Genomic DNA, 24,778 nt, shown 5'->3' with positions numbered 1-24,778 from the left:
CGAGGGCCGAGGGAGACCCCCCATTAGACACTCTCTTGCCGGGGGTCTCCTCATCCTCCTCCCCTGATGAAGCGGTGGCTGGTACCTCCTCCAGTAGCCCCCCCCCGCTGGATCTCAGGGCGCACCAAGACCTCCTCAGGCGAGTAGCTCAGAATCTGAGCCTACAAGCCGAGGAGGTCTCGGAAATAGAGGATCCGATTGTTACCATCCTCTCATCGGATGCTCCCACCAGGGTCGCCCTACCCTTCATAAGGACCATCCAGGCCAACGCCAATACCATCTGGCAGTCACCGGCCTCCATCCCCCCTACGGCGAGGGGCGTCGAGAGGAAGTACATGGCCCCCTCTAAAGGCTATGAGTACCTCCATATACACCCGACACCGTGTTCCCTGGTGGTACAATCGGTAAATGACAGAGAGCGTCATGGGCAGGAAGCTCCAGCCCCCAAATCCAGGGAGGCCAGGCGAATGGACCTCCTCGGACGTAAAGTATACTCGGCTGGGGCGCTGCAGCTCAGGGTTTCGAACCAGCAAGCCCTGCTCAGCAGGTACGCTTTCAACTCCTGGGTGGCAGCAGACAAATTTAAAGAGTTGCTGCCGCAAGACGCCCGCCAGGAATTTGCAGCCATCTTAGATGAGGGCAAGAAGGTTGCACGAACATCTTTGCAAGCTTCTTTGGACGCTGCAGACTCGGCTGCCCGCACCCTCGCGTCGGGGGTAACGATGCGCCGCATCTCCTGGCTGCAGGTCTCTGGCCTTCCTCCGGAGCTCCAACATACCATCCAGGACCTCCCATTTGAAGGCCAGGGCCTGTTTTCCGAAAAGACAGACCCCAGACTTAAGAGTTTGAAGGACAATCGGGTCATTATGCGCTCCCTCGGGATGCACACACCGGGAACGCAACGCAGACCCTTCCGGCCACAGCAACAACAGCAGCGCAGGCCATATTCCCAGTTCTGCCAACGGCAGGACCTTAATAGGCGCCGTGGCAGGAATGGAAGGCGCAGGCATTCGGGGAACCAAGGGGGGCAGAACCAAGGCTCCTCTAAGCCCCCGCCTGGACCCAAGCCTTCATTTTGAAGGTGCGCCCGAGGGCGCAGTAACAGTTTCCCCCACGGATCCTTCCCCCCCGTTTTCCAACCGCCTTTCGTTTTTCCTCCCGGCGTGGACCCAAATAACATCGGACCGCTGGGTCTTACGCACGGTGCAGACGGGATACCGCCTGCAGTTTGTATCATTTCCTCCTTCCCGCCCCCCTTCCTCGTCCCTCTTCAGGGACCCCTCTCACGAGCAATTCCTTCGGCAGGAGGTACACACGCTCCTCAGCAAAGGAGCTATAGAGGCGGTTCCGGAAAACGAGAAAGGCAAGGGGTTTTATTCCCGTTACTTTCTGATCCCCAAGACCAAGGGAGGCCTCAGGCCTATCCTTGACTTGCGAGAGCTCAACAAGTACCTGGTGAAGTTGAAGTTCCGCATGGTATCCCTGGGGACCATTATCCCATCCCTGGATCCGGGAGACTGGTACGCCGCCCTCGACATGCAGGACGCGTATTTTCACATTGCCATTTGGCCACACCACAGACGTTTCCTTCGTTTCGTGGTGGGCCCCCTTCATTACCAGTTTGCAGTCCTCCCATTTGGCCTTTCTGTGGCCCCGAGGGTATTTACAAAATGCATGGCAGTTGTTGTGGCACATCTTCGACGCAGTCGTATCCACGTGTTCCCTTACCTAGACGATTGGTTAATTCGGGGCACGTCGGAACGGCAAGTTTGCAGCCATGTCCGCGTGATCACCGGCCTGTTTGCTACTTTGGGCCTCTTGATAAACATGGACAAGTCCACCCTGATCCCCACGCAGAGGGTGGAGTTCATCGGGGCCGTCCTGGACGCCACTGTGGCCAGGGCTCTGCTGCCGTTGCAGAGGTTCCAGGCATTGTCGGCGATCGTTCAACGACTGCGGGCAGCCCCCTTGACATCAGTGCGGACATGTCTAGCCCTGTTAGGCCACATGGCGGCTTGCACCTTTGTGACCGGTTACGCGCGGCTCCGCATGAGGCCCCTCCAGTTGTGGCTCATCGATCATTACCGGCCGGCAAGACAGCCGCTAGACATGCTGGTCACGATCCCCCAAGGGGTGTTAGAGTCTCTCGACTGGTGGCTAGACCAGTCCGTGCTATGTGCGGGGCTCCCTTTCCACCCACCTCAGCCCTCGGTGTCCCTGACAACGGATGCCTCAGATTTAGGCTGGGGGGCCCACCTGGGAACCCTGAGAACGCAGGGCCTGTGGTCCCCGAAGGAGGTGGGGTTGCACATCAACATGCGGGAGTTGAGAGCGGTCCGCCTTGCTTGTCAAACGTTCTGCCATCAGCTTCAAGGTCGTTGTGTCGCGGTGTTTACCGACAACACGACGACCATGTACTATATCAACAAGCAAGGCGGCACCAGATCCTCTCCCCTGTGTCACGAGGCGATGCGACTCTGGGACTTTTGTGTAGCCCACTCCATTCACCTCACGGCCTCCTTCCTCCCCGGAGTACGGAACACGCTGGCGGATCGCTTGAGCAGATCCTTCCTGTCGCACGAGTGGTCCCTTCGCCCGGACGTCGCCCTCTCCATCTTCCAGAGGTGGGGTTATCCCCGTGTGGACCTCTTCGCGTCCGGGGGGAACAAGAAGTGCCAGGCGTTCTGCTCCTTTCAGGGCAGGGAGCCCGGGTCGATAGCGGATGCCTTCCTTATTCCGTGGTCGACCCACTTGTACTACGCGTTTCCCCCGTTCCCACTGGTCCACAGGGTCCTTCTGAAGGTGCGCAGGGACAGGGCTCGCGTGATCATGGTAGCCCCGGCGTGGCCCAGGCAACATTGGTACCCCATGCTGCTGGACCTGGCCATAGCCGACCCAGTTCCCCTGCCCCTTCACCCGGACCTGATTACCCAGGAGCACGGGACCCTCTGTCACCCGGACCTGCAGTCGCTGCACCTAGCGGCGTGGTTCCTGCGTGGCTGACCGGCTCTGAGCTGCGCTGCTCCACACCGGTGAGGGAGGTGCTTTTGGGCAGCAGGAAGCCTTCCACGAGAGCGACATATTCGGCCAAGTGGAAGCGTTTCTCCTGTTGGTGCGTGGAGAGAAATCTCCGCCCTATGGAAGTTTCGGTGGCCAATATCTTAGACTACGTTTGGTCCCTCAAACAGCAGGGTCTGGCGATATCGTCGTTGCGAGTCCACCTGGCAGCTATCTCCACCTTTCACCCGGGTGCGGATGGTCACTCTGTTTTTTCTCACCCGACGGTGTCTAGATTCCTTAAGGGACTGGAACGTTTATACCCTAACGTCCGACTCCCTGCTCCAACCTGGGATCTTAACTTGGTGTTGTCTCGGCTCATGGGACCCCCCTTTGAGCCGTTAGCTACTTGCTCCCTGCTTTACCTCTCTTGGAAGACTGCCTTTTTAGTAGCTATCACCTCAGCTAGGCGGGTGTCGGAACTCCGGGCTCTTGTGGTAGACCCCCCATATACAGTCTTCCACAAAGATAAGGTGCAGCTGAGGCCACACCCTGCCTTTCTCCCCAAGGTAGTCTCGTCCTTCCACATCAGCCAAGAGATATTCCTTCCGGTTTTTTTCCCGAAACCTCACTCCTCAGGCAGGGAGCAGCAGCTCCACTCGCTTGATGTCCGTAGGGCTCTCGCATTCTACGTGGAGAGGACCAAGCCCTTCCGCAAATCCCCCCAGCTTTTCGTGGCGGTAGCGGACCGCATGAAGGGGCTTCCTATCTCCTCCCAGAGGTTATCCTCATGGGTAACGTCCTGTATCAGGACCTGCTATGACTTGGCCCACGTCCCTACGGGCCGTGTGACTGCGCATTCTACCAGGGCGCAGGCGTCGTCGCTGGCTTTCCTCGCCCGTGTGCCCATCCAGGAAATCTGTCGGGCAGCGACCTGGTCATCGGTCCACACCTTTGCTTCCCACTACGCCCTGGTCCAGCAGTCAAGAGAGGATGCGGCCTTCGGATCTGCAGTGCTCCATGCCGCGACTTCTCACTCCGACCCCACCGCCTAGGTATGGCTTGGGATTCACCTAACTGGAATGGATGTGAGCAATCACTCGAAGAAGAAAAGACCGTTACTCACCTTTGTAACTGTTGTTCTTCGAGATGTGTTACTCACATCCATTCCACACCCGCCCTCCTTCCCCACTGTCGGAGTAGCCGGCAAGAAGGAACTGAGGAGCGGGTGGGCCGGCAGGGATATATATTGAGCGCCATGGCGGCGCCACTCCAGGGGGCGACCTGCCGGCCCACTGGAGTTGCTAGGGTAAAAAGTTTCCGACGAACGTGCACGCGTGGCGCGCACACCTAACTGGAATGGATGTGAGCAACACATCTCGAAGAACAACAGTTACAAAGGTGAGTAACCGTCTTTTTCTTTGTGTCAGTGATCATCTTTAAATAGTACAACATTCAGTTATAGGCTTGGAAGATCTGTGTTATTCTCAACAATAACTAACTGAATTAATAGCAGTTGCTTATGTCATTGAGAATCACCGGTACAGACTTAAGAAAGAGGAAAACATTATGAACATTTGCACATCAGTTCAATAAGATCTGTCCCCTTCCTACATAATTAAGGTGGACAGCAGCAGCAAATTGTCATCTATTAGTATGTTTTAATTTAGACTGAAGATTGGCAATGTCTGTTTAAAAAGAACAGAATGCAATACTGTGTTTAAGATGAAGCATTTAAATGTGAAGGTATTTTTGGTATTTGCACTTTTATCCCATAAATGAGACGACACAAAGCTAGTATTCTCAAGTAGGCAACAGTTCTTGGTGGTTTTTCTGTAATTCCAGTCTTGCTGTTGCTATTACTTATGCAATGATCTACACTTCAATTAATTCATTTTTTCCCCATACTTTTATCCTTTTGTGTATGGTGGGTTTTTTGATTTAATAGATTTAGGTTGAAAACTGGTTGATGTTTACATGACTGTGTAATGTGAAGTTTATTGGATAAACTGTTTCTTGAATGTAATAAATTGCTCTAATTTACAGACAGGAGTATCTCTTTTTACAATAAAGCTTGTACTGTGTTTCTGAAAGCTACTCGGGCTTTAAATTTGCAATAAATAAAGGCCTGTGACCTGTTTCTAGTAATGTAGAAATAGTTTCCGTTTCCAACAGAAGCCTCCCCGTTTTGAAATTTCCACTCTTTTCCCCCTCTCCTTCCATTCCCCTCCCCCAGATTAATAGAAGAAAAAATGGTTTAAAGAAAACTAGTTTTTGTTATTTAGAGACCTCTTTCTCCTGTAACAGAAACATGGTAAGTTTTAAACAAATTTAGTAATTGTTTAAGAATACTTTGAGGCCCCCCAAAATCCAGGGTTGTGTGGTAATGAAAGGTGTTGGTTAAAAAGGGAGGTGAAAGTAGCAGTAAAAAGATGGGTTAAGAACTGAGTGCAATCAGCATTTAGTGAAAAGACCAACACTGGAGGAGAGGTAAGAGTTATTAGTGAGAGAGAGATCTTAGCCAATCAAACTCTAAAATTATCAGTCATCAATCATGATGCAGAAATGAGACAAGCTATGTCAGGTAATATCTTTTATTAGACCAACTTCTCTCTAATATCCTGGGACCAGCACGACAACACTGCATCCATGATGCAGGAGTAGACCATCAGTAATTGGGGGGGGGGGGGGGATGTTAAATGCTTTTAAATCAGCACAGCTGATAACTTGCACCAAAGAGTACTAAAAGAACAGAACTTTGCTGAGATTGAGTGTGCATGTGCTCTTAAGATACTGCAGCCACAGCTATTTGGATGATGCATTTACTGTCTGTACTGATCAAAGCTGCTAAGATGAAGTCTGATACTCCAACATAACTGAAGTAATTCATAGTCAGTGGGGTTCTCAAGAAATGTGACAAAAGTGAGAATTCTTTGTAATATTTTTATGAACTAGCTATATGACTTTGTATCTATCCACTCTGTGTCACTACCCTGAAGGGGAAAGAATTCTCTCCCTAGGAGAGGTGTTTGAGACTCCAGCCAGCCCTCATAGCTGTATATCAACACATTTGAATGGAAGACCCTACACAGACAGTGAAAACCTCCTGGACTGAAAATTGACTCCTACAGCATCTTGTTTCCTTAGATGTAGCCAATGGATTGAAGATGGAAAAGGGCTATGATAAGAAGGTTCTCAAACACTATGGACTCTTGCTTAAGCTTACCTTTCTCATGCTAATGGAAGGACTCTTCAATGCTGTATACCAGTTGACTACTGGAACCTACCTTATGTTGAAATGGCTTCTTGGTGCTACTGCAAATACTAAGGGAAGTGCATCATGCCCTCTGCTGGTAATCATGCTCTCAGGACTCTTACTTCAGTCAGACTCGCTGCAGAGAAACAGTGGTTGTTGGAGCCCAAAGGCTCCATCTCTTGAGTTGTGGCCACAGGCCTCCTGTGTGGCTCCCTGGGGTCCAGCAAACGGAAGGGGGGAATCCTAGGCAACTGTTTAAAGGCTAGGGTGTAGCCCCAGCTCCTGCGAATCCATGACAGAGCAGGTGCCAAAACTATGCAGCTTGTGCCAAAATTTAAAAAGGGTAAATGGAATGCTCCAGGTACCCTATAGGTCACTCAGCCTGACATCAGTCTGTGGCACACTCAGTGATTACTACCTGTGTCCCTTCTGAATTAAACGTTGGTAGCATAATTAATGGCAGTTAAGATGGGCTTTATGGGAAATAGTCTTGTGGTTTCATCCAAACAGTTTGACAAGTTTGCTTGACACAGTGAAGGATAACATAATATACTCGAACTTCTAAGGCATTTGATTTAATCCTACATCACATTCAGATTAAAAAAAAAATCACTCTAAAAAAATCAGTATAGTCCGTATCAACTGGGAGGGGGGAGCCCTGCATGCCCCATGTTGGCTCTTTTACAGTCCAAGTGCAGCTTGTGGAGCCCCCTCCCCATTCTCCACGTACCACTGTGGGAGGGTGGGGGAGCATGGGACCTCTACCTTGCACAAGGGGGGGTGGAGTAAGGACTTTTGCCTAGTAGGGGCTCAGGGCCACAGGGTGTGCATGCTGGGGATTGGCTGAAACCCCAGCAAGTGCCCCCTACAGGCTGAGGCCCTGAGCTCCAGCAGGCATGCCCTGCCTCTTGAACTTTTAAAGATTGTTGTATGTGGCTCAGATTGTTGGTAAGTTTGGCCACCCCTGATACAGAGTAAGACGTGGTTAACAGATGTACTGTAATAAGTAAACAAAATTTGCAAGGTGGTGTCTCTGGGGGTGAGGGATGTCTTGGAGCAGGGTTGTTCAATATCTATTTGTGATCTTGAAGAAAATAAATGACTGGTAAAACTGGCAGACACCATAAAAGTTAGTGGGACAGGTCAGTTATACAGGCCAAACAGGATTGTTTGGGAAGGTAGTTTATTTAAAAAAGATTTTAGTACAGCCACATGGAAGGTCATACATTTAAGAGAAAATGCTGACCCCATAAAGATGGAATGCACTGATGGAAAAGGGGTAATAAATATCCAGTTGAACATGAGGGCCCACTACAATATTGTATCTAAGCAAGTGACTTTCAATACTATCTCTCTATTCCTGTTTATCTCTGTATTAGTAAAACCATTACTACACTACTTCTGGTAGCCATATTTCTAAAGGGGCCTATGAGAATGATTTGTTTACTGGAAAACATACTTTATAGTAAGGGCTACGATGCTCAGATTAATCTAAGAGAAGTGACTTGACCATGATCCTACACGTAGCTAGATGAGATTTCCAATAGAGGATGGCCCTCTACCAGAAAAAGGCATAATGAAATCCAACAGTTGCAAGATAAAGCTAGACCAATTCAGAGTAGAAACAAGTGCAGAGTTTTAGTACTGATGCTAATTAACCAGTGGAAGAACTTGCTTAGAGAAGGGGTAGACTCTTTACCACCCAAAGTACTTAAGTCAAGACTGATTCAGAAAATCATCAGGTATGAAATTTCTCAAAGCTTCTTGCCAAATTACTAAAGATTAATGCCTCCCTGTCATGGAATTTGGAGGTAGTCCAGTATTGTTGCTGGAAGCTAAGTGCTGCTCTTCAGCTCAGACCGCCTGTTCTTCCACTGCTGGACAAACAACCAATTACTAGCACTGATGATGTAAATTAATCTTAATATGTTGGTCTTCCTTTAGAAATAAAATTCAATTTAGAGTTTAGCTATTTACCAGGTGACCAGTGTGAACTGAATTTGGAGAGAAGCTGCTAACAGAAAGAAATTATCAGGGAAGAAACAGCTCGTTCTGCTGCACAGCTTCTCTCCTCATTCACTAATAATGGTAAGTAGCAAGGAATGAATCTCAGAAGTAGGGGGTGAAAGGCTAAGCAGAGTTTAATTATAATAATAGGCAGGAATGGAAGTTCCTCTCCATAGAAAACAAGAACTTTATAAACCATGTGGGAATCAAACCAGTAACAGTTTTCTACCAAAGGCTTTTGCTGCAATGCAAACATACTTGTAAATCTTCCTCAGAAGGGAGAGGTAAATAGTGGGGTCCCCCTGGGTTCTGTACTGGGATCACTGCTGTTCAACATATTTGGAAATAAGGATGATTATGGCACAGAGGTTTCCATAACTTCCAGAGACCTCCCTGATACTTTCTGCTTCAGTCCTGGGGCAGCAGAGCTGGAGCTATAAATGAATCAGGGGCCTCTGCAGCTCTCAGTTACTGAGGGTGGCAGGGGGACCTGGAGTGCCAAGCTATTAGGGTGATGGGGGAACATGCCAGAGCTGTCAGCTGCAGCAGGTGCTGGACACTCACCCTCCCCTGTAGTAGGGTTCAGGCATTCATCCCCCCATGAGCCTCACATTATCACATTTATTTTTAGTAAAAGTCAGGGAGAGGTCATGGGCTTATGTGGATTTTTGCTTATTGCCCATGCCTGTCCCTGACTGCTAATAGAAATAACAATGACAAACTCTTAACTTTATTCATGAATGAAGTGGAAGAAGGAGTAAACAGTGAGGTGGCGAAATTTCAGATGAGACAAAATTACTCAAGATAGTTAAGTCTAAAGCAGACTGTGAAGAGTTACAAAGGGATCTCACAAAGCTGGTGTCTGGGCAACAAAATGGCAGATGAAATTCAGTGTTGATAAATACAAAGTAGTGCACATGAGAAAACCTAATTCCAGCAATACATCCAAAATGGTGTGTGTGTGTGTGGGGGGGGGGGGGTCTACATTAGTTATCACTCAAGAAAGAGCTCTTGGGAGTTATTGTGGCTCGTTTTCTGAAAACATCTGCTCCATGTTCAGTGATTGATAGTCAAAAAACTAAACTAAGAAAATGTTAGGAACCATTAGGAAAGGGCGAACTAATAAGACAGTAAATAGCATAATGCCACTATATAAATCCATGGTACAGCCACACCCTGACTACTGCATGCAGTTTTGGCTCCCCATCATAAATAGAAATAGAAAAGGTTCTGAAAAGGGCAACAAAAATAATTAAACAGCCTCCATCTGCAGGAAGATTAAAACGCCTGGGACTTTTCAGCTTGGAAAAGACATGATTCGGGGGCGGGGAAGGAGGCAAAGGGAGATATGCTAGTGTTCTATAAACTCATGAATGGGCTGGAGAAAGTGAATAAGGGTGTGTTAGTTACGCCTTTACATAATACCTGAAATGACTAGGCCACAGGTTTAAAACAAAAGGAAGCACTTCTTCACACAACATACAGGCAACCTGTGGAATGTGTTGGCAGGGCCAAAACTATAATTGGGCTTAAAAAAAAAAAAAAGGCTGAGCTAAGTTCATGGAAGCCAGGTCCATCAATGACTATTAGTCAGGGATGCAACCCCATGCTCTGGAGGCCCCTGACTGGATGGCAGCTCACTCATTAATTACCCTTTTTTCTGTTCAGTGCCTCTGATGCATCTGGAATTGGCCACTGGCAGAAGACAGGCAGCTGGACAAGATGGACCATTGGTCCAACTGAGTCTAGTCATTCTTATGGTCAAAACTTGCCTTTCAGAATTAATGAAGCTTAGAAAGGCCAGCCCCAGACTTGTAACTGTGATTAAACTTGACATCTGCTACTTAAATGGAGAATTGGATCAGCCTGGCTACAAAATGCCTGTAACACAGATGTGGCACTTCTTTCTGGTAATATCCTTGAATGAGGTTATTTAGATCCGGGATTGTATGTACTCGTGGGGAGCTGTGGCAGAGGTAAGACCTGGGAGCTCAAAAGCCTATATCAAAAATGTGCTAGACAAGTATAGACTTTGGGGACAATAAATGTTAAGTGACTTTCCTGGGGAATCTCTAGGGGGCAGTTAATGCAAATGACAGAATTCCAGTTATGCAAAAACCCAGCCTTTTGAAACTATGCCCTGAGGAGAGGGTCAATGTCTAGTGATTAACTTTTGGCCAAGATCAAAGGCCCAAGCTGTACAAAGAAATGACTTATCTGCCCAGCCTTGGTTCTCGATCTAAAATGGATTAATTTATAATCACAGGAAAAACCCAGCTGTGCATTTTAAAGAACTAAAACCTCACAGTGTGCTAGGTTGGAGCTGGGGGTACTTCTGGGTAAGCTTTTTAGTATGTGTGTGTAGGTTCTTTAATATGTTTTCTCTATCATGTTTTTGCCTTAATAATGAAGGTGCTTACTTAGGAGCTGTGTGGTAACTTAAAACTGGCCAATATACTGGTCATAGCTCCAGAAACAAGCCAGCATCTGTGCGTTGCTTTGTCTCCAAAGACTATCACAGTGTAAGCAGGGTGTGAAATGCACATCTCCACTCAAGAGAGGTGACATGGGGGAGCTGCAAACCTAAAGTGGGTGGTCCTGGTGGACCATGCTGGGGGAATATAGGCGCAGTTGCTCTGAAACAGCGACAGCTGGTACCCATGTTTCTAAAGGGCTTAGTTGTAGGACTCCAAACAAGCCTCCTAGAGAAACTCAAGTGTAGCTGAGATCACCAGAACTTTGGGATTATTATTACATTTCTATCACAACAGCATAGAGCGATCAGGTTTGATGAGCACTGCCCAAAGAGGCAGTCTTGCCCCAGAGGGCATTCTGTTTCCCCTCACACCTGAAATGCAAATTTGACCAGCTCTATACATGAAATATCCTGGTCAAGTTCTCTCAGAGATCTATGTGTCACAGGTCAATGGAGAACCCATGCTGAACTCTCTCTCTCTCTTCCAATGCCCACACTATCTGTAGGTGTTCCTGGTTGAGAATGTAGGAGTTTCTGCTTCAAGAGGTTTTATTATTTTTTGCACGTACAATGTGGAGTCCTTGGCTCTCTATCAAGTCCAAAATACATTATAGGCCACTGGAGGACTTCAACTTTTTTCCTCTTTTCTGTATTCTTTATGTGAGCTGTCTTGAAAAAGACAACAGATTTTTCTCTGTCTAGGACATTATTTCCATTGCCCCTGAGAAGCTTTGATCTCTGGTTATGGAAGAGAGAGAAATATTCACACCTCAGTACTAAGCCAGGAGGAGGTAGGGGGAAGACTTCCTCTGCAAGTACCATAATTGCCTGCTATATGTTTCACCATTCACTAGTGCAGCTGGTACTAGCCACTGTCATAGACAGGATACTGGGCTCGATGGACCACTACTCCAATCTCGTGGTTTTTTCTTTTTTTTTTTTTTTTAAAAAAAGATGTCAAAATGAACTAAAAGTATGATTGCTATTATATTTTTTGAAAGGCTTTTGTCCAAGTATGCTTACTTCCATAATTGGTCTACAGTGAAAGTTGGGTTGGCTTTCAACATATTGTTTGTACTTCCCTGCACACGAGGCATTTGAATGGGCTCTGAGAATGACCCTTAATTTTGTACTGCATCACATGCATGATTCTGTGTCCTCAGTGGAATTTCTGCAGGTGCATTTTGAGAAACTCAATCAAGAATGAAACTAATGCATGGCACCAGCAAGCCTAGCCTATTGAGGTAACTGAACTGCTGATGCTCTCCAGGAAATGATTGATACAATGCAATTTTGGATCTTTGTACATCTGGAACATTATGGCCAGAGCCATGCCTTTTTTGACCTCTGGGAGAATAATTCTCTGCATTGGGATCAAAAGCTACTCTTCCTTTTTGAAGAACTGATGGCTATGAATCTTTTCCAGCAGCTGTTGAATGGCTCTTTTCTCTGGACAGTCCTGACGAGGGACCTGATAACAGTCTTCAAATATGCTAAGAGCTGTTAAAAAGAGGATGGTGATCAATTATTCTCCTGGTCCATTAAAGGCAAGACAAGACATTTTAATCTGCAGCAAGGGAGATTTAGGTTAGATATGAAAAAACTTTCTAACTGTAAGAGTAGCTAAGCACTGTGGATACTTTCAGGGTCCCACCCTTCACCCCAGGTTTGTTGCAGGATATTCCCCCGGAGCTGGCCAGACAGCTTCACCTGTGTCCTGAGACACACACACTGAATATTCGGAAGCTCCTGTTTGGGGTTTTCAGTGTAAGATGGAGACTCAGCATGCAAGTTTGACTCTAAGCCCCATTTCTTGGCAGTGGTGAGGGTCAAATGACTGGAACAGGCAAGTCATAATTCACTCTCTGTAACCTGTAAATGCTACTTCACGAAGGGACACCACTTCGATTTAAGCCAGAAGTTTGTAGGCCATGCCCGAGTGGGGGAAGAGGGGTCAGTCAGGGAGGTACTACAGCGGCAGATCCAGGTGGTTGAAGCCATCATTCTACTATTTACGCAGTCAGAGAGGAGAAGAAAGATTGTAAGTTGCAACTGTATGAAAATTAATAAAAATAAAAGGTTTTAAAATAAAATAGTTAGGAGAAACTGAACCACCCACTTGTTCCACCACAGGAGATAGGAAATATCATGGCCTGTGCTGAAGGACTGAATCTCAGTCCTGGAGACTCCAGCAACACCAGTGTACTACCTCCAAATTCCATTAGTAATGAATGAGAGGGGACGTTGTGCAACAGAATGGATATCTTTCTAAAAGACTGAGTTATAGGACAAATAGAAGTTATGGGCTTGAAGCCTGGATTACAAGTTGATATTTGGTGACCTGTATTATACAGATGATCAGACCAGATGCTAATAATTGTCCCTTATAGTCTTAAAATCTATCAATCTATGACTTCCCTAAGCAAGCATCTCCATAGTCATGTACTGTTTAGGATCAGAGACTTCCAATGAAACAATTTTACAATATTTTGCTTCTAACAGCTTCCTGTCTCTGAAATACTTGTAAATAATGTACTCTTCATTGCTGATTTTATGATAGACCTTGAAAAAAAGATGACAATGAGGATTTGTGAACAGCTGCTTTTCTTTCTTGAGTTTTGAGCTGATTTTTCTCCCAGGTAGCTAAAATATTAAAACCAAAGGCTCTGCTTGTTACCTCGTGATAGGTAGATTGACCCATGAGAATAGCAACTGCATGAAACAATATTACTGTTTTGACCCAGTGGAAGAAAGACAAGTCTGCTAATTAGTTGGTTTCCCTCATTCAGCACATGCATGCTATTGAATGAAGTAATGACTTGGACTGCAAATGTGTTAAGTTTAAAAAATGCATGTAGATTTACCATAGCTCATATTTTATTCAATTTTAATATGGTTTCCATTATTAACTTCTAAAACAAAATGATTTCCAGTTTAGAAAACAATGCACTGACCACATAATTCCTTTTTCATTTTATACAGTTATACAAATATTCTAAATACACATTTTGTCAAGATGATGGCAAATAAGATTTAACTGTACAGTACATGAGGAAAGAAAATATTTTAAGCATATTTAGAAGCAATAGAAATGTCTATACAAAAGAAGCAAAAATGGAATAAAATTTCTTATATTTAAAGTATTGCAACAGTCCCACAGGTTTGTAACAAAAATGTTTTTGCACAGTTCCTCACAATGCCCCATTAATAGCTAAAGCAAGACAGCAATTTATAGAAAATAATGTTTAAAAATGCTACACAATACTACTGTTTGCACAGTTTGATCAAAATAACGAATCTACTTGGAATCAAGCAAAACTTAGGAGGAAATATACCAACGAACTTTAAAATTATCTGTATAAAATTCATTGCACATTATTTTTCTCAGTTGTTTGAAAAGTAAAAAAGTGTATTTACAAAATATTTCGCACACAAAATTATAAAGTGATGGATAATATATCTATAAGTAACACGTTTTGATACTGACAGTTCGAGAACACACACTAATGGTTTCATTGTTTCAAGAGGTTTTCAGTGCTCCTTCCACAGCAAACCACTGGGAAGTAAACTTGACTTCTACTTTGAAATGGATTTACAAGATGTTACACATAGCTATTTCAACATATGCATTATAAAACAGTATGTTAAAAAGGTGAAAGAATGAAGGAATTTGTACATCTTAAAAAGTGAATAGATCAATAAGTGTATTTCTCATTTAGTTAAGATAATTGTTCATTATTCTTCAGATAGTAAACCAACAGCTAAAATGGAAATCTTCGACTAGATGAACATTGAAAAAGCACCATGCACAACAGTTTTAGTGTAGTAAACACTGAAAAAAAATAGCACCTGGAATCTTGTAACACAGATCATTTAAAACTGGTCGAGTAGTTGTCGGAGATATGGTGCCTTTGATAACTCTCGGCTCACTCTGGATAGCTTGAAAAGTACTGGACAGTTCAGAGAAACACACTGGATCTGTCGATCAAAGCAACCTGTACAGTTCTTGCATATCTAGATATATTAAAAAAAACAGCTTCTTTTAAATTACATTTAATAAGAGGATTATTATAAATCAAGCATAAATAAGACTCAGGTGAATCTTTTCCTTTCAAGTGAATTTAGTTCCAATTACCAGCCTAAAGTCCAATCAACAGAACGGGTAAAGCTCTGTCAGTGGCAGATACCCTACAACATTGATCAATTTTGAGCAGAGGTATCAAGTGACAGTTGCAGTCCCCATGCTACCATACTGTCTCTTCTGAGACTGTCCAAATGTCAGTTGTGACAGCTGTGTCTGAGATGTGAGCATCATCCAATGTGAACTGGACTGAGACCAACAACTAGTTACACAGCTCATTTTCAGTCTCATTTCCCAAAGTTTACTACCGTCTGGTGGTAAATGGGAGAAATCAGTCAAATTCATTACAAATTACTTTCAAAATATTAGAATGTGATTATTGTATTTATGATTAAAAATTGCTCTTTAACAGTGGGGACTTAGACAGTATTGGAAATCAAAGATATTTCAAGCCATGATCATATGTAAACAAGTATCTACCCTTTTTAACGTTTTGCTGCATGAATTACTTATATAATCTGAGATATTTGGTTGAACATAGCTGTAGCAATAGGGGCAAACTGCCATGGTACCGCCATGTGATCTCTAATGCTGCAACTGCAAATCTTCACACACTCACCACTCTGTTCCTTTTAGTTCTAACCCTTTAGTTCTAACCCCCTGTCCTCTTCTGCCTCTCTAATGATCTTCTGATGTTTCCAGTTACACTTCAGTTTCCTTTAACGTTTGATCCTTACTGCATTCACATCTGACTCTGCATAGTTTAAACAACTTTAAAAATCAAAGGGAAGTAGCTTCCTCCATTCCTAAAAATCTGTTCAATTCCATGTCTGCAGTATCATCAAGCCCAGGCAGTAAAAAAATATGACTTAGCACCCCTCCCCCCCGCCCATGAAATTCTAAAAAATAATAAATGCGGATTCTTTGTATTTGTCTTCTGGTTTTTCAGCCCCTAGAATTCATGTTTAAAGCTTTTCTCTATAACCTCAAGGGCTAAAAACTTAAAATTTTGTTTTAAAACAAGCTGAGATTTTCACATAATCACAGGACTCCAGGAGGTGGGGCTTAAGCAAAACACCAAATATTGCAAGACTTGCAATAAAATCTCAAAAGTTGGTAAAATTGGGTCTACTACAATTCAACCGTGATGGCAGCAGGTGGGACAAAGTGATGAGCCCCTATGTTACTTATTTCTGGGAGAATTCAGAACCCAGTTAAAGTGTTTCTACACAGAACATACAGAGGACTAGATTTTTCACTCAATCCTATTGGAACTGAGAACCAGCAACCCACTCAGGCAAGTGTGCAAGTCCTTTCCTCAGAACTTTCCTCAAGTTCTGAGGAAAGGAAGGTAAAACTACTACAGAAACAGCTGTAAATTAGCTGACTCGGGACATTTGCAATGTGATTTTCAAACACAGCATTTGTGTGAATCCTTAGAGACCATGACATGAACTTAATTTAGACCCCGTTTGTTCGAGACTTTCAACTGTATTAAATAGTTTTTAAGATAATACACACTAGTTCTTTATAAACACAATTTAATTAAATTGTAGGCAAGGGACCAAACTGTTTAAAAAGTATTAAAGCCAGTTTTTAAATTCAGTTTAAGTATAGTTTGGATCCAGGTAAATGGTTTTTAAACTGAGTTTTATAAATTAGGCTAAGGTAGTTAAGATCCAGTGGAGTGCAGTTTTGCTGCTAGCTTTGCTATGTGTTTGTACCCTATGAGTTATAAAAACGTGTGCTCAACTTCCAGAGCCTACATACCTTTATGATTAAAGTAAAAGGAATGCTCTCAAGTAGGTACAAAATACAGTCAAGGACCTTCCCTTCGAGGGAATCCAGGTTGTTTAGTAATGCCATTAGAAGGGTCCCATCATTCTCTTAAAGACTCCCACGAGACATAATAATTGTCTTTCCCTACCCATATGATTGGCTCCCAAAAGATCACTCATTTCTCAAGGTAGAGACAGCAACCAGCACAGTCCTATCTCTGTTCCTTCCACTCATTTGGCCTACACCTTGTTGACTAATGTATGCTGGCTAGCATATAAATGTATATCATATTCATGATATGTATATGCACACCATATATCCAAGTATGCATTAAGCAAACTAATAATATTAGGCACAAATATTGCAACAGTGATGTAGCCTAAACTGGCCTATATCATAATCCTGTTCACTTATGCTAAGTATGCTATAACTCCTTGCATTAACTGAAGTAAGCTTTAGCTTAAGTAAATAGGAAAACTGTCAGCATGAGGATATAGAACAGGCATGGTCAAACTTCTGACCCATTGAGCTGCATACGACAATCTTCAGAAGTTCGAGAGGCAGGGTTTGCCTGCCAGGGCTCGGGGTTTCAGCCCCGCTCCTGCAGAAGCCTCAAGCCCCTCCTCCCTGCTAGGCAGAAGTCCCAACCCAGGGGTTCCGAGCTCTCCCCGCCATCCCAGTCCAGTAGGTGGAGAATGGGAGAGGGGGCTCCTTGAGCTGCACTCTGGCTGTAAAAGATCTGCATGCAGCTCATGACCCACAGTTTGGCTCCCCCTGACATATAATTATTTCCTCAGAAAGGGATTTACCCTCACAAACCTATTTATCCTGGTATAGCCCTAGGTTGTGTCTTCACTCCCCTTAGTACCGTGAATGCACGTGCTCAGAACAAAAGAAAAGGGGGTACACCATGGTACCCAGAAACAAAGTAAACAGCTGATTAACTGAATCCAGTTGCAGGTGACATGTCTAGTATCTTTTACTAGTAAACAAAGTAAGCTTTAGAGATGTAACTTTGAAGAGCACACCTTCTGCGTATGGTGAATCTAACATTGCTGCACAGGGCTGCTCTTTGGAGACTGGCATCATATAGAACCTTTTTCCTGTACCATATTAATAAACCTGACTGACATCAGTTATTTGGTTTCTTGAGTATATTTCACAAAGTGTGGCCAAACAATTCAGTATACAATTTATGAACAGCCTCAACACTGGAGCAGGGTAATGGGCAGGAAAGTGTAATGGAGTTTGTTGGTACAGAGAATAAGAAGGGCATCTCTCTGTGAGCTGGACCGAGGGCTCCCCCAGAGCAGAAGAGGGGAAGTTTGTGATTGGTCATTGTGGTGAAGAGGTCTCATTGAGGCGTGCCCCACTAGCAAAAGATGGAGGGGAGCGTGGGGTTGTGGAGTTCCCACTCACGATTCACATGGAAGGAGCAACTGAGCTGGTCCGCAAGGGAGTTGCTCACAATGGGAAGATGTACAGTATGGAGGGAGATGTTGTGCCGGAGGCACCACTTCCAAAGGAGGATGGCCTCCACCAGAGGGACTGGCTCCACCCTGCTTGTTGACATAAATAACAGCCACCATGTTGTTGGATAACACTTAAGACGTGGCAGTCATGGAGAAGTGTCGGAAAGGCCCGGCAAGCAAAGTGGATGACATGTGATCTTGCCCCAATTGTGGATGAACAGGGCGAGACAACTGCCCAAAGTAATCAGTAGTGGAATCTGAAGAATGGAGTAGGGTTTGCAGTTCTTGTGGAAGGAGTCAAAAGCTTTGCCTGGGAGTTCGTTGCAGAAGGGAAGATGTGGCCAAGATAGAGGCAGTGGAATGTTGTGGATGTTGCGAGTGAGGATGGAAACGAGAGGGCTCAGGATGGTGCTGTGGATAGGGCTGATAGGGGGTGTGGGAATGGAGTTGGAAAGACGACCAGGGCTACCTGCAGGTAGGGGCAGGGCTATAGAGGCCCAGCAATTGAAGGGCTACCTGAGAATCCTTAAGGGAACGGAGGGACTCACCAGTTTTATCACTGAAGAGCTTTGGTTGTCAAAAAGGAGGTTCTCAAGTGTAGTTTGGACCTCCTTTGGGAAACCGCTGGACTGCAGCCAGGAGTCATGGTGGAGGACTAGTCTGGAAGCCAGTGAGCAGAAGGTGGTATCAGCCGCATTGACTGTGACCTGAAGGGTCACCTTGGCGACTAATTTTCCCTCCTCCATGAGGCATTGGAAATCCCGAAGCTTATCAGGTGCCAGGAAGGCTTGGAAGTCTGCAATCTTAGTATAGGAAAGAAAGTCGTATTTTGCAAGAATGGCCTGGTAACTGGCAGTGCGGAACTGGAGGCCCGCAGAGGAACTTAGCTGCCTGGTCTGGGGGCGAGGTGTGTGGAACGAAGAGGCAGCTGGAGGGCACGTTCTGTGGCCACCTGGACTACCAAGGAATTTGGAGGAAGGTGAGACAAGAAGAAGTCGTACCCTTAGCTGGCACAAAGTGTCTATACTCAGTCCATTTTGGACTGGGGGGCGCAGGAGGTTGGAGTGTGCCAAACTGCTTGTGCTAGGTGGAGGATGGCACCGTGTATTGGCAAGGCGATGCGGGAGGGTCCAGAGGCCTGCAGAACTGATCATGGGGGTCCTATACATCTTCCACAGGGAGATTGAGGGCAGCAGCCATGTGACAGACGAGGTCCTGGTACTAGGCATGGTCGTCCAGAGGGGAAAGGGAAGGTGGGATGTATGCTTCATCAGGCAATGAAGAAGTGCCAGCAGGGACCAAGGGAATCAATGGTGTTGGTGGTACGGAGGGTGCTGGGAGAGCTGAAGTGTCGTGGGGATCTTCATAGACAGAGGGTGGATCCACGGGAGGTGAAGAAAGGTGGTGGTGCGGGCGTGAAGAGAGTCTTTGGCTGCAGTACGGGTCCCAGTGGACCAGTATGGCCAAGTGTAGGGGTTGCCAGGCACTGGCAGTCCCTGCAGGTAGGCAAGCCACAGACTGGCCACTGGGCCATAGTGAGACAGATAGGATTGGCAGCGGGGATCTGGGCTCTAGGAGCAGGCTGGTGAGAAGGCTGGGTCCTGTTTAGAGGACCAGCCAGACTCTGAAACTGGATCTGGTAGGGGTGGGGCTGCCAGTGCTGGCAGAGCCATCAGTGTGGGGTGGAACAATGGGGGGGTGGTCCACAAGCAGAAAAGGTTCCACGGCCAGAGATGGAGAACTGAGAACCTGTGGTGCAGAGCGCTCACGGGAGCCAGCGAAAGGCAGCAGTAGTTCGACTGTTGGTGCTGGGGGGAAAGTGTCCCAGAGTGCATGGGAGCAGGTGGTCCCAGTGGTGTGGACGGCACTGGAGGTGACAGCAGCTGGGCAGACACTGTGCTTGGTGCTGTTGCAGCTCGATGTTTGGATTTATGCTCTGAACAAGGCTTCTTCGGAGCAGAAGCCTCAGAGTCAATGCACTACTTCTCACCCAACTTGATGTAGCTTGGGAAAGGCCAGGAGAATCACCCAACGTTGGTGCCAGTTGGCTTCCCAATGGATCTGCAAGTGCCAGATCTGAAGGGGTACGTGGCCACGTCGCTTCTTCCATGAGGAACTTAGGGAGACGAAGCTCCCAAGCTTCCTGAGTCTAAGGCAGAAAAGATCGGCAGATGGAGCAGTGAGCAGTGATATTGGCTTCACCCAAGCAGTAAAGGCAGCATTGGTGCTCATTGCTTACAAAGAAGGAGTGAGGGCATGAAACAGTACTTAAAACCGGCTTGCCTGAGCATAGCTCCTGGGTTGGGGGAGAGAGTCCCACAAGGGAACAAGTCCAAAGAGTAACAACTATCTAAAGAAAAGACAACTAACTGGAACTTTGAAAAAGTACTATGTACAAGGCAAAAAGGCGAAAAACACGGTATTTCTAGCAAGATAGGAGCAGCAAGGAACAGTTCTGACTCTGGCCATGTGGCAGTAAGAGGGAACTGAAGCAGCATCGACCCATGCAGGCTCTTAAAGCTTCGGACACGCTACGTGGCTGACAGACAATACATACATGGGTCAATGGACACTACTATGAACAGTTCCGTCTCTGGATTCACAGCACATGTGCACACACGTTTGGAATCCACATGGGACCATCACTCAAAGGAGGTGTTTCTTCTTCCTCAGTTGGCTCTTGCTCCTCCTTAAGGTCCTCTGTGGAGCAGGATCCAAAGGCAGCAGATGTTGCTCCCCACATGCCCTCTTATGAGATGGGATCCTGTAGAACTGTTTGCCACAAAAGGCCCATGGGTTCCAATAAGTCCAATGATGGGCATAAGTCAAGAGGACAAAGTCCCAAGGTCCTTGCCATGGTTGCCAGGTGTCTTTTCTGCTGGGATTTTCCTTTTCAGGATGTCCTTCAAGGAAGGGAGGCTGGAGGAATCTTGTACAAATACCCTGGAAACCTCCCGTATCTACTGGAGGAGCAAGTGGTGCTAGTACCGTGGTCAATTCAGCACCAGGGCCCAAAAGGCATCTTGTAATTGCATCAGTACCAGAGGTCGGTAGTTGGATGGCTGGTGGGCTGATGGCTCCGCCTTCCCCCATCCCCGATCCCCCCGCACCTCAGTGCACTGCGTCCAGGAGCAGCCCTGGACAGAGCTAAAGCGGCCTGGCTCGGGTGGGACCTGAGGTCTACCCTGCTCAGAGCCGCATGGTAAGGGGAAGGGGCTGCGGGCTCTGGGTCCTGCCGGAGCCACGCCACTGCAGCACTGTCCAGGGGCCAGGGCAGCTCCTGGACATGGTGCGCTGAGCCTCCGGAAGAGGGGGGAGGCGGAGGTAAGCAGCATGGCAGGGGGCTAGCGGCAGTTGGATAAGGGGCAGGGAGTCCCAGGGACAGTCAGAGGACAGGGAGGGGGCAGAGCTTCTGCAGGGGACAGAGAAGGCAAGGTTGGATCGTGGGCATTCCGGGGGTCTGTCAGGACTTGGCAGAGAGTGGTGGTGGATAGGGTCAGGGGACAGAAAACGGGGGGGGGGGATTGTGGGCGGTGGGGTCCCAGGTGGTGGTTGGGGAGGGGGTTTCGGAGGGGCAGTGAGGGGACAAGAAGCAGGATGGATCAAGGATTCTGAGGGAGGCAGTTGCAGGGCAGGAAGTGGATGGGGGTTGGATAGGGGGCAGGGCCAGACTTTTGTGGAGGCACAGTCTTCCCTACCCTAAAAGCTTATTCAGCAGTTTGAGGCTTGCAGACAGCTATTTAACACAAAGAGCCAAGCTGTTATCTTTTCTGTGGGGGAGGGATCACATGAGAAGAGCAATATCCTACACCACCTACCTCCTTCCCAACCCTACCAAGGGAGACCCCCTCTCCCCTGCATTTCCCGAAGCTCCAGAGGGGTTAGTTCAGTGGTTCTCAAACTTTTGTACTTGTGACCTCTTTCACATAGCAAACTTCTGAGTGTGACCCCACCCCTTATAAATTAAAAACACTTTTTAAATATATTTAACACTATTATACATGCTGGAGGCAAAGCGGGGTTCGAGGTGGCGGCTGACAGCTCGTGACCCCCAGTAATAACCTCATGACCCCCTGAGGGGTCCCAACCCCCAGTTTGAGAACTCCTGGGTTAATTTAATTTTAGCACCCTGTGTCCAGTCACATGCATGTGCTATTTTGAGCATTTCAGTTTTCACAACATAGGCTCATCCTGACATCAGCATCCTCCTCCTCCCGACCCCCTGCACAGCCAGTAGGGTGGTCCTGGGAGCTACTGCAGGATGCTGCAATGTGGCAGGGAGGGGCACCTGAACACATGCTGCTGGCTGTGTGCGCTCTCCTAATCAGCTGGGAGGCACTTAAATCTCTCCCATGTGGCTGTTCAAGTGCGCAGCTTACAGGGAACACGGGTCCACACCCCACACACTATTGTGATAATCTTTGTATAAAGTATGCTTTGTGAGGTATCATTTGAACACTCATAATTTGCTGGTCATTATTGTCCTAATAAAATATGTGTGGCAACATTGTATATGAAGTTATAAGATTCCACTGAATTGTGTTATTAACACATGTTCCAAATTGAGGTTGACAAAGAGGTCTGTCTCAAAGAAAGGAGGCTGGAAGGTGGAGGAATCTTGTACAAATACCTTGGAAACCTCCCATATCTACTGGAGGAGCAAGTGGTGCTGGTACCGTTGTCTCTATGTATGCTCTGTTTAATTTGAATGTAAGCAGTAAACAGAGTCATCACGTAGGAAGGGAAACAAAGGACATTTAAACAGGTAAAGAAAAAGCAGCAGGGAACATCCTTCTATATAGACTCTGTCTCCTGAATCTCAGATGAAAGTATTTTCCAAGAGGGGGACTGACACTGTAAAAAGGAGGTACAAACAAACAAAGACACCCCCCCCCTGCCCATTGTGTTCACGGTCCCCAAAGTGACAAAGGAAGCATTTATTGAACTTTCGGAGAAGGGGTCCTGACTTAAGAAGTCTGGTCAGTCAGACTGCTGAAAGCATATGGTGAGAAACTTTGCTTGAATCTGGTAGAGTTTGTTAAGTTAGGCACCAGTAGTATTTTAACTTTTTTCTTGTAACCATTTCTGACTTTTATGTCTCATTACTTGTATTAATTAAAATCTTTCAAACTTGTTTGATCTAATCCAATGTGTTTAAATTGAAGTGTCTGGGAAAGTCCATTTGGGTTAGTAAGCAGTGTGCATATTATTTCTATTATATTAACAACAGATTTTATATAAAGTTGGATTGGCCAGAAGGGCTGGACATACATTTCTGGGGAAAAAGCTAAGACTGGGAGTGTGTTGGGGTCACCTGGCTGTATAACGAAGGCTGGTAAGAGCCAAGATGTGGTTGGCTGGCTGCAGCCGACATACAGACCTAGCAGGGAGTGACTTGCATGCTGGAGGCTCTTTGTGAGCAGTCCTGGCTGGAGGCTACAGCAGTAAAGCATTGTAAAGGGCACCCCAGATTAGAGGGCAGGAGTGACACAACTACTCTCTAGTAGGACTGCACCCTGGTACGTCACAGCATGATCTTCTTAGCCAGTGCTGTGGTCTCCATATCAGTGGGGATGGGAGCCTCAGAGGTACCTTTATGAGGATATGTTTCTTTTCTTTCATCCCATTTTGGAGGAAGAGGTCATTTCTTCTTTGCAGCCTCGACTGGCGTAGTCAATAGGCAGACTGCGGGATAAATCCAGACAGCCAGATGCTTTTGAGCAGGCCCTGAAATCTTTTTATTTACTGTACTTTTCATTATTCTTAATTTTTATTATTATTTTCTCTGAAGTCTGGTCCTTGACCACGAAATCTAGACTTTGACCAAAAAAATAACTGTCTAACCCCTGGCCTAGATAATTCTGGAGGTCCCCCAATGTCTTTGCTTACTGTCACAGCAGAGACAGTTATTGGGGCTCTCTGAGCAGCCGGATCCAAAGGATAGAGGAGTGAATTAGATCCTGCAGCTCTCAGAAATCACTCCATCCACAGGAGTTTAGTTTGTCCTGCCTCAATTTCTTAGATCTGCTTTTTAAACCTGAGCAGTTCTTATATTTGGAGGGGATGAGAGTTTCTCCCAGGCAGCGGAGGCAGCTTGAATGACTGTCACTGTGGAGGAAAGACTTATGGCAGATGCGGCAGGGTTTGAAGCCCAGGGTGTTATACGTAACCTGTCCTTGAGGCTGTGGATCAAGGCCCAAGAAAACAAAAGGGCCCAGAGCAGGCAAAGGAAAAAAGGGAACTGCTCCCGTCCCCCAAACACAAACTGTGCTAAACAACAAAAACAAAAAACAAAACAAACCAACCCTCCCCCCGCCAAAACCCCCCAACAAATAAACAAGATAGGTAGCAAGCTGAACAGCTAGCTATTGGACACTGTGATGCTCCATCTCAAGCTGCAGGTGGTTGAGAAGGAACGGGAGTGGTGGTGGGTCTGCCCCTCCCTATATACTCTGTTACCAGGGCATAGGCATGGACCCATGGACACTGCTGCTGAAAATCTCCAATTAAGAGTGACTAAGTGTATGCACATCCAGGCATGGAGCACCCCTGGAGACACTTCTTGACGAAGTGGGTTTTATATTGCATTCTGAAAGCTCTTGAGATTTATGATCATTCTGGGAATGAGCTGCACATTCCTGGGCTAGTCTCTGAGGAAGCTCTGCCACCTGCCCACAAACCTAACCCTCCAGATTAGAAGTCCCATTGTT

At 46.3% G+C, this 24,778-nt stretch overlaps 2 protein-coding genes across 5 annotated transcripts in view; one reads left to right on the top strand and one right to left on the bottom strand.

The window, feature by feature from the left end:
• Nucleotides 1-24,778, top strand: part of MFSD4B (major facilitator superfamily domain containing 4B) — a 102,532-nt gene that overhangs the window by 14,049 nt on the left and 63,705 nt on the right. Inside the window, exon 5 of one of the 4 annotated variants that reach the window (XR_007773891.1) lies at nucleotides 12,837-13,516. The exons of the other annotated variants lie outside the window; for them this stretch is intronic. The gene's annotated coding sequence lies outside the window, so the exon portion shown is untranslated. Of the gene's footprint in view, nucleotides 1-12,836; nucleotides 13,517-24,778 lie in introns of those variants that run through there. 4 annotated transcript variants of the gene reach the window in all.
• Nucleotides 13,596-24,778, bottom strand: part of REV3L (REV3 like, DNA directed polymerase zeta catalytic subunit) — a 239,894-nt gene continuing 228,711 nt past the window's right edge. Inside the window, exon 32 of the mRNA XM_050949377.1 lies at nucleotides 13,596-14,750. Within this exon, the coding sequence (XP_050805334.1) occupies nucleotides 14,610-14,750 (141 nt within the window). The 3' untranslated portion in view covers nucleotides 13,596-14,609. The remainder of the gene's footprint in view (nucleotides 14,751-24,778) is intronic.

This window comes from Gopherus flavomarginatus, chromosome 4 (genome assembly GCF_025201925.1).
Source record: "Gopherus flavomarginatus isolate rGopFla2 chromosome 4, rGopFla2.mat.asm, whole genome shotgun sequence".
NCBI classification, from domain to species: domain Eukaryota; kingdom Metazoa; phylum Chordata; order Testudines; family Testudinidae; genus Gopherus; species Gopherus flavomarginatus.
The sequence above is the reverse complement of the archived record's forward strand: the minus strand, read 5'-3'. Positions and strand labels throughout refer to the sequence as shown.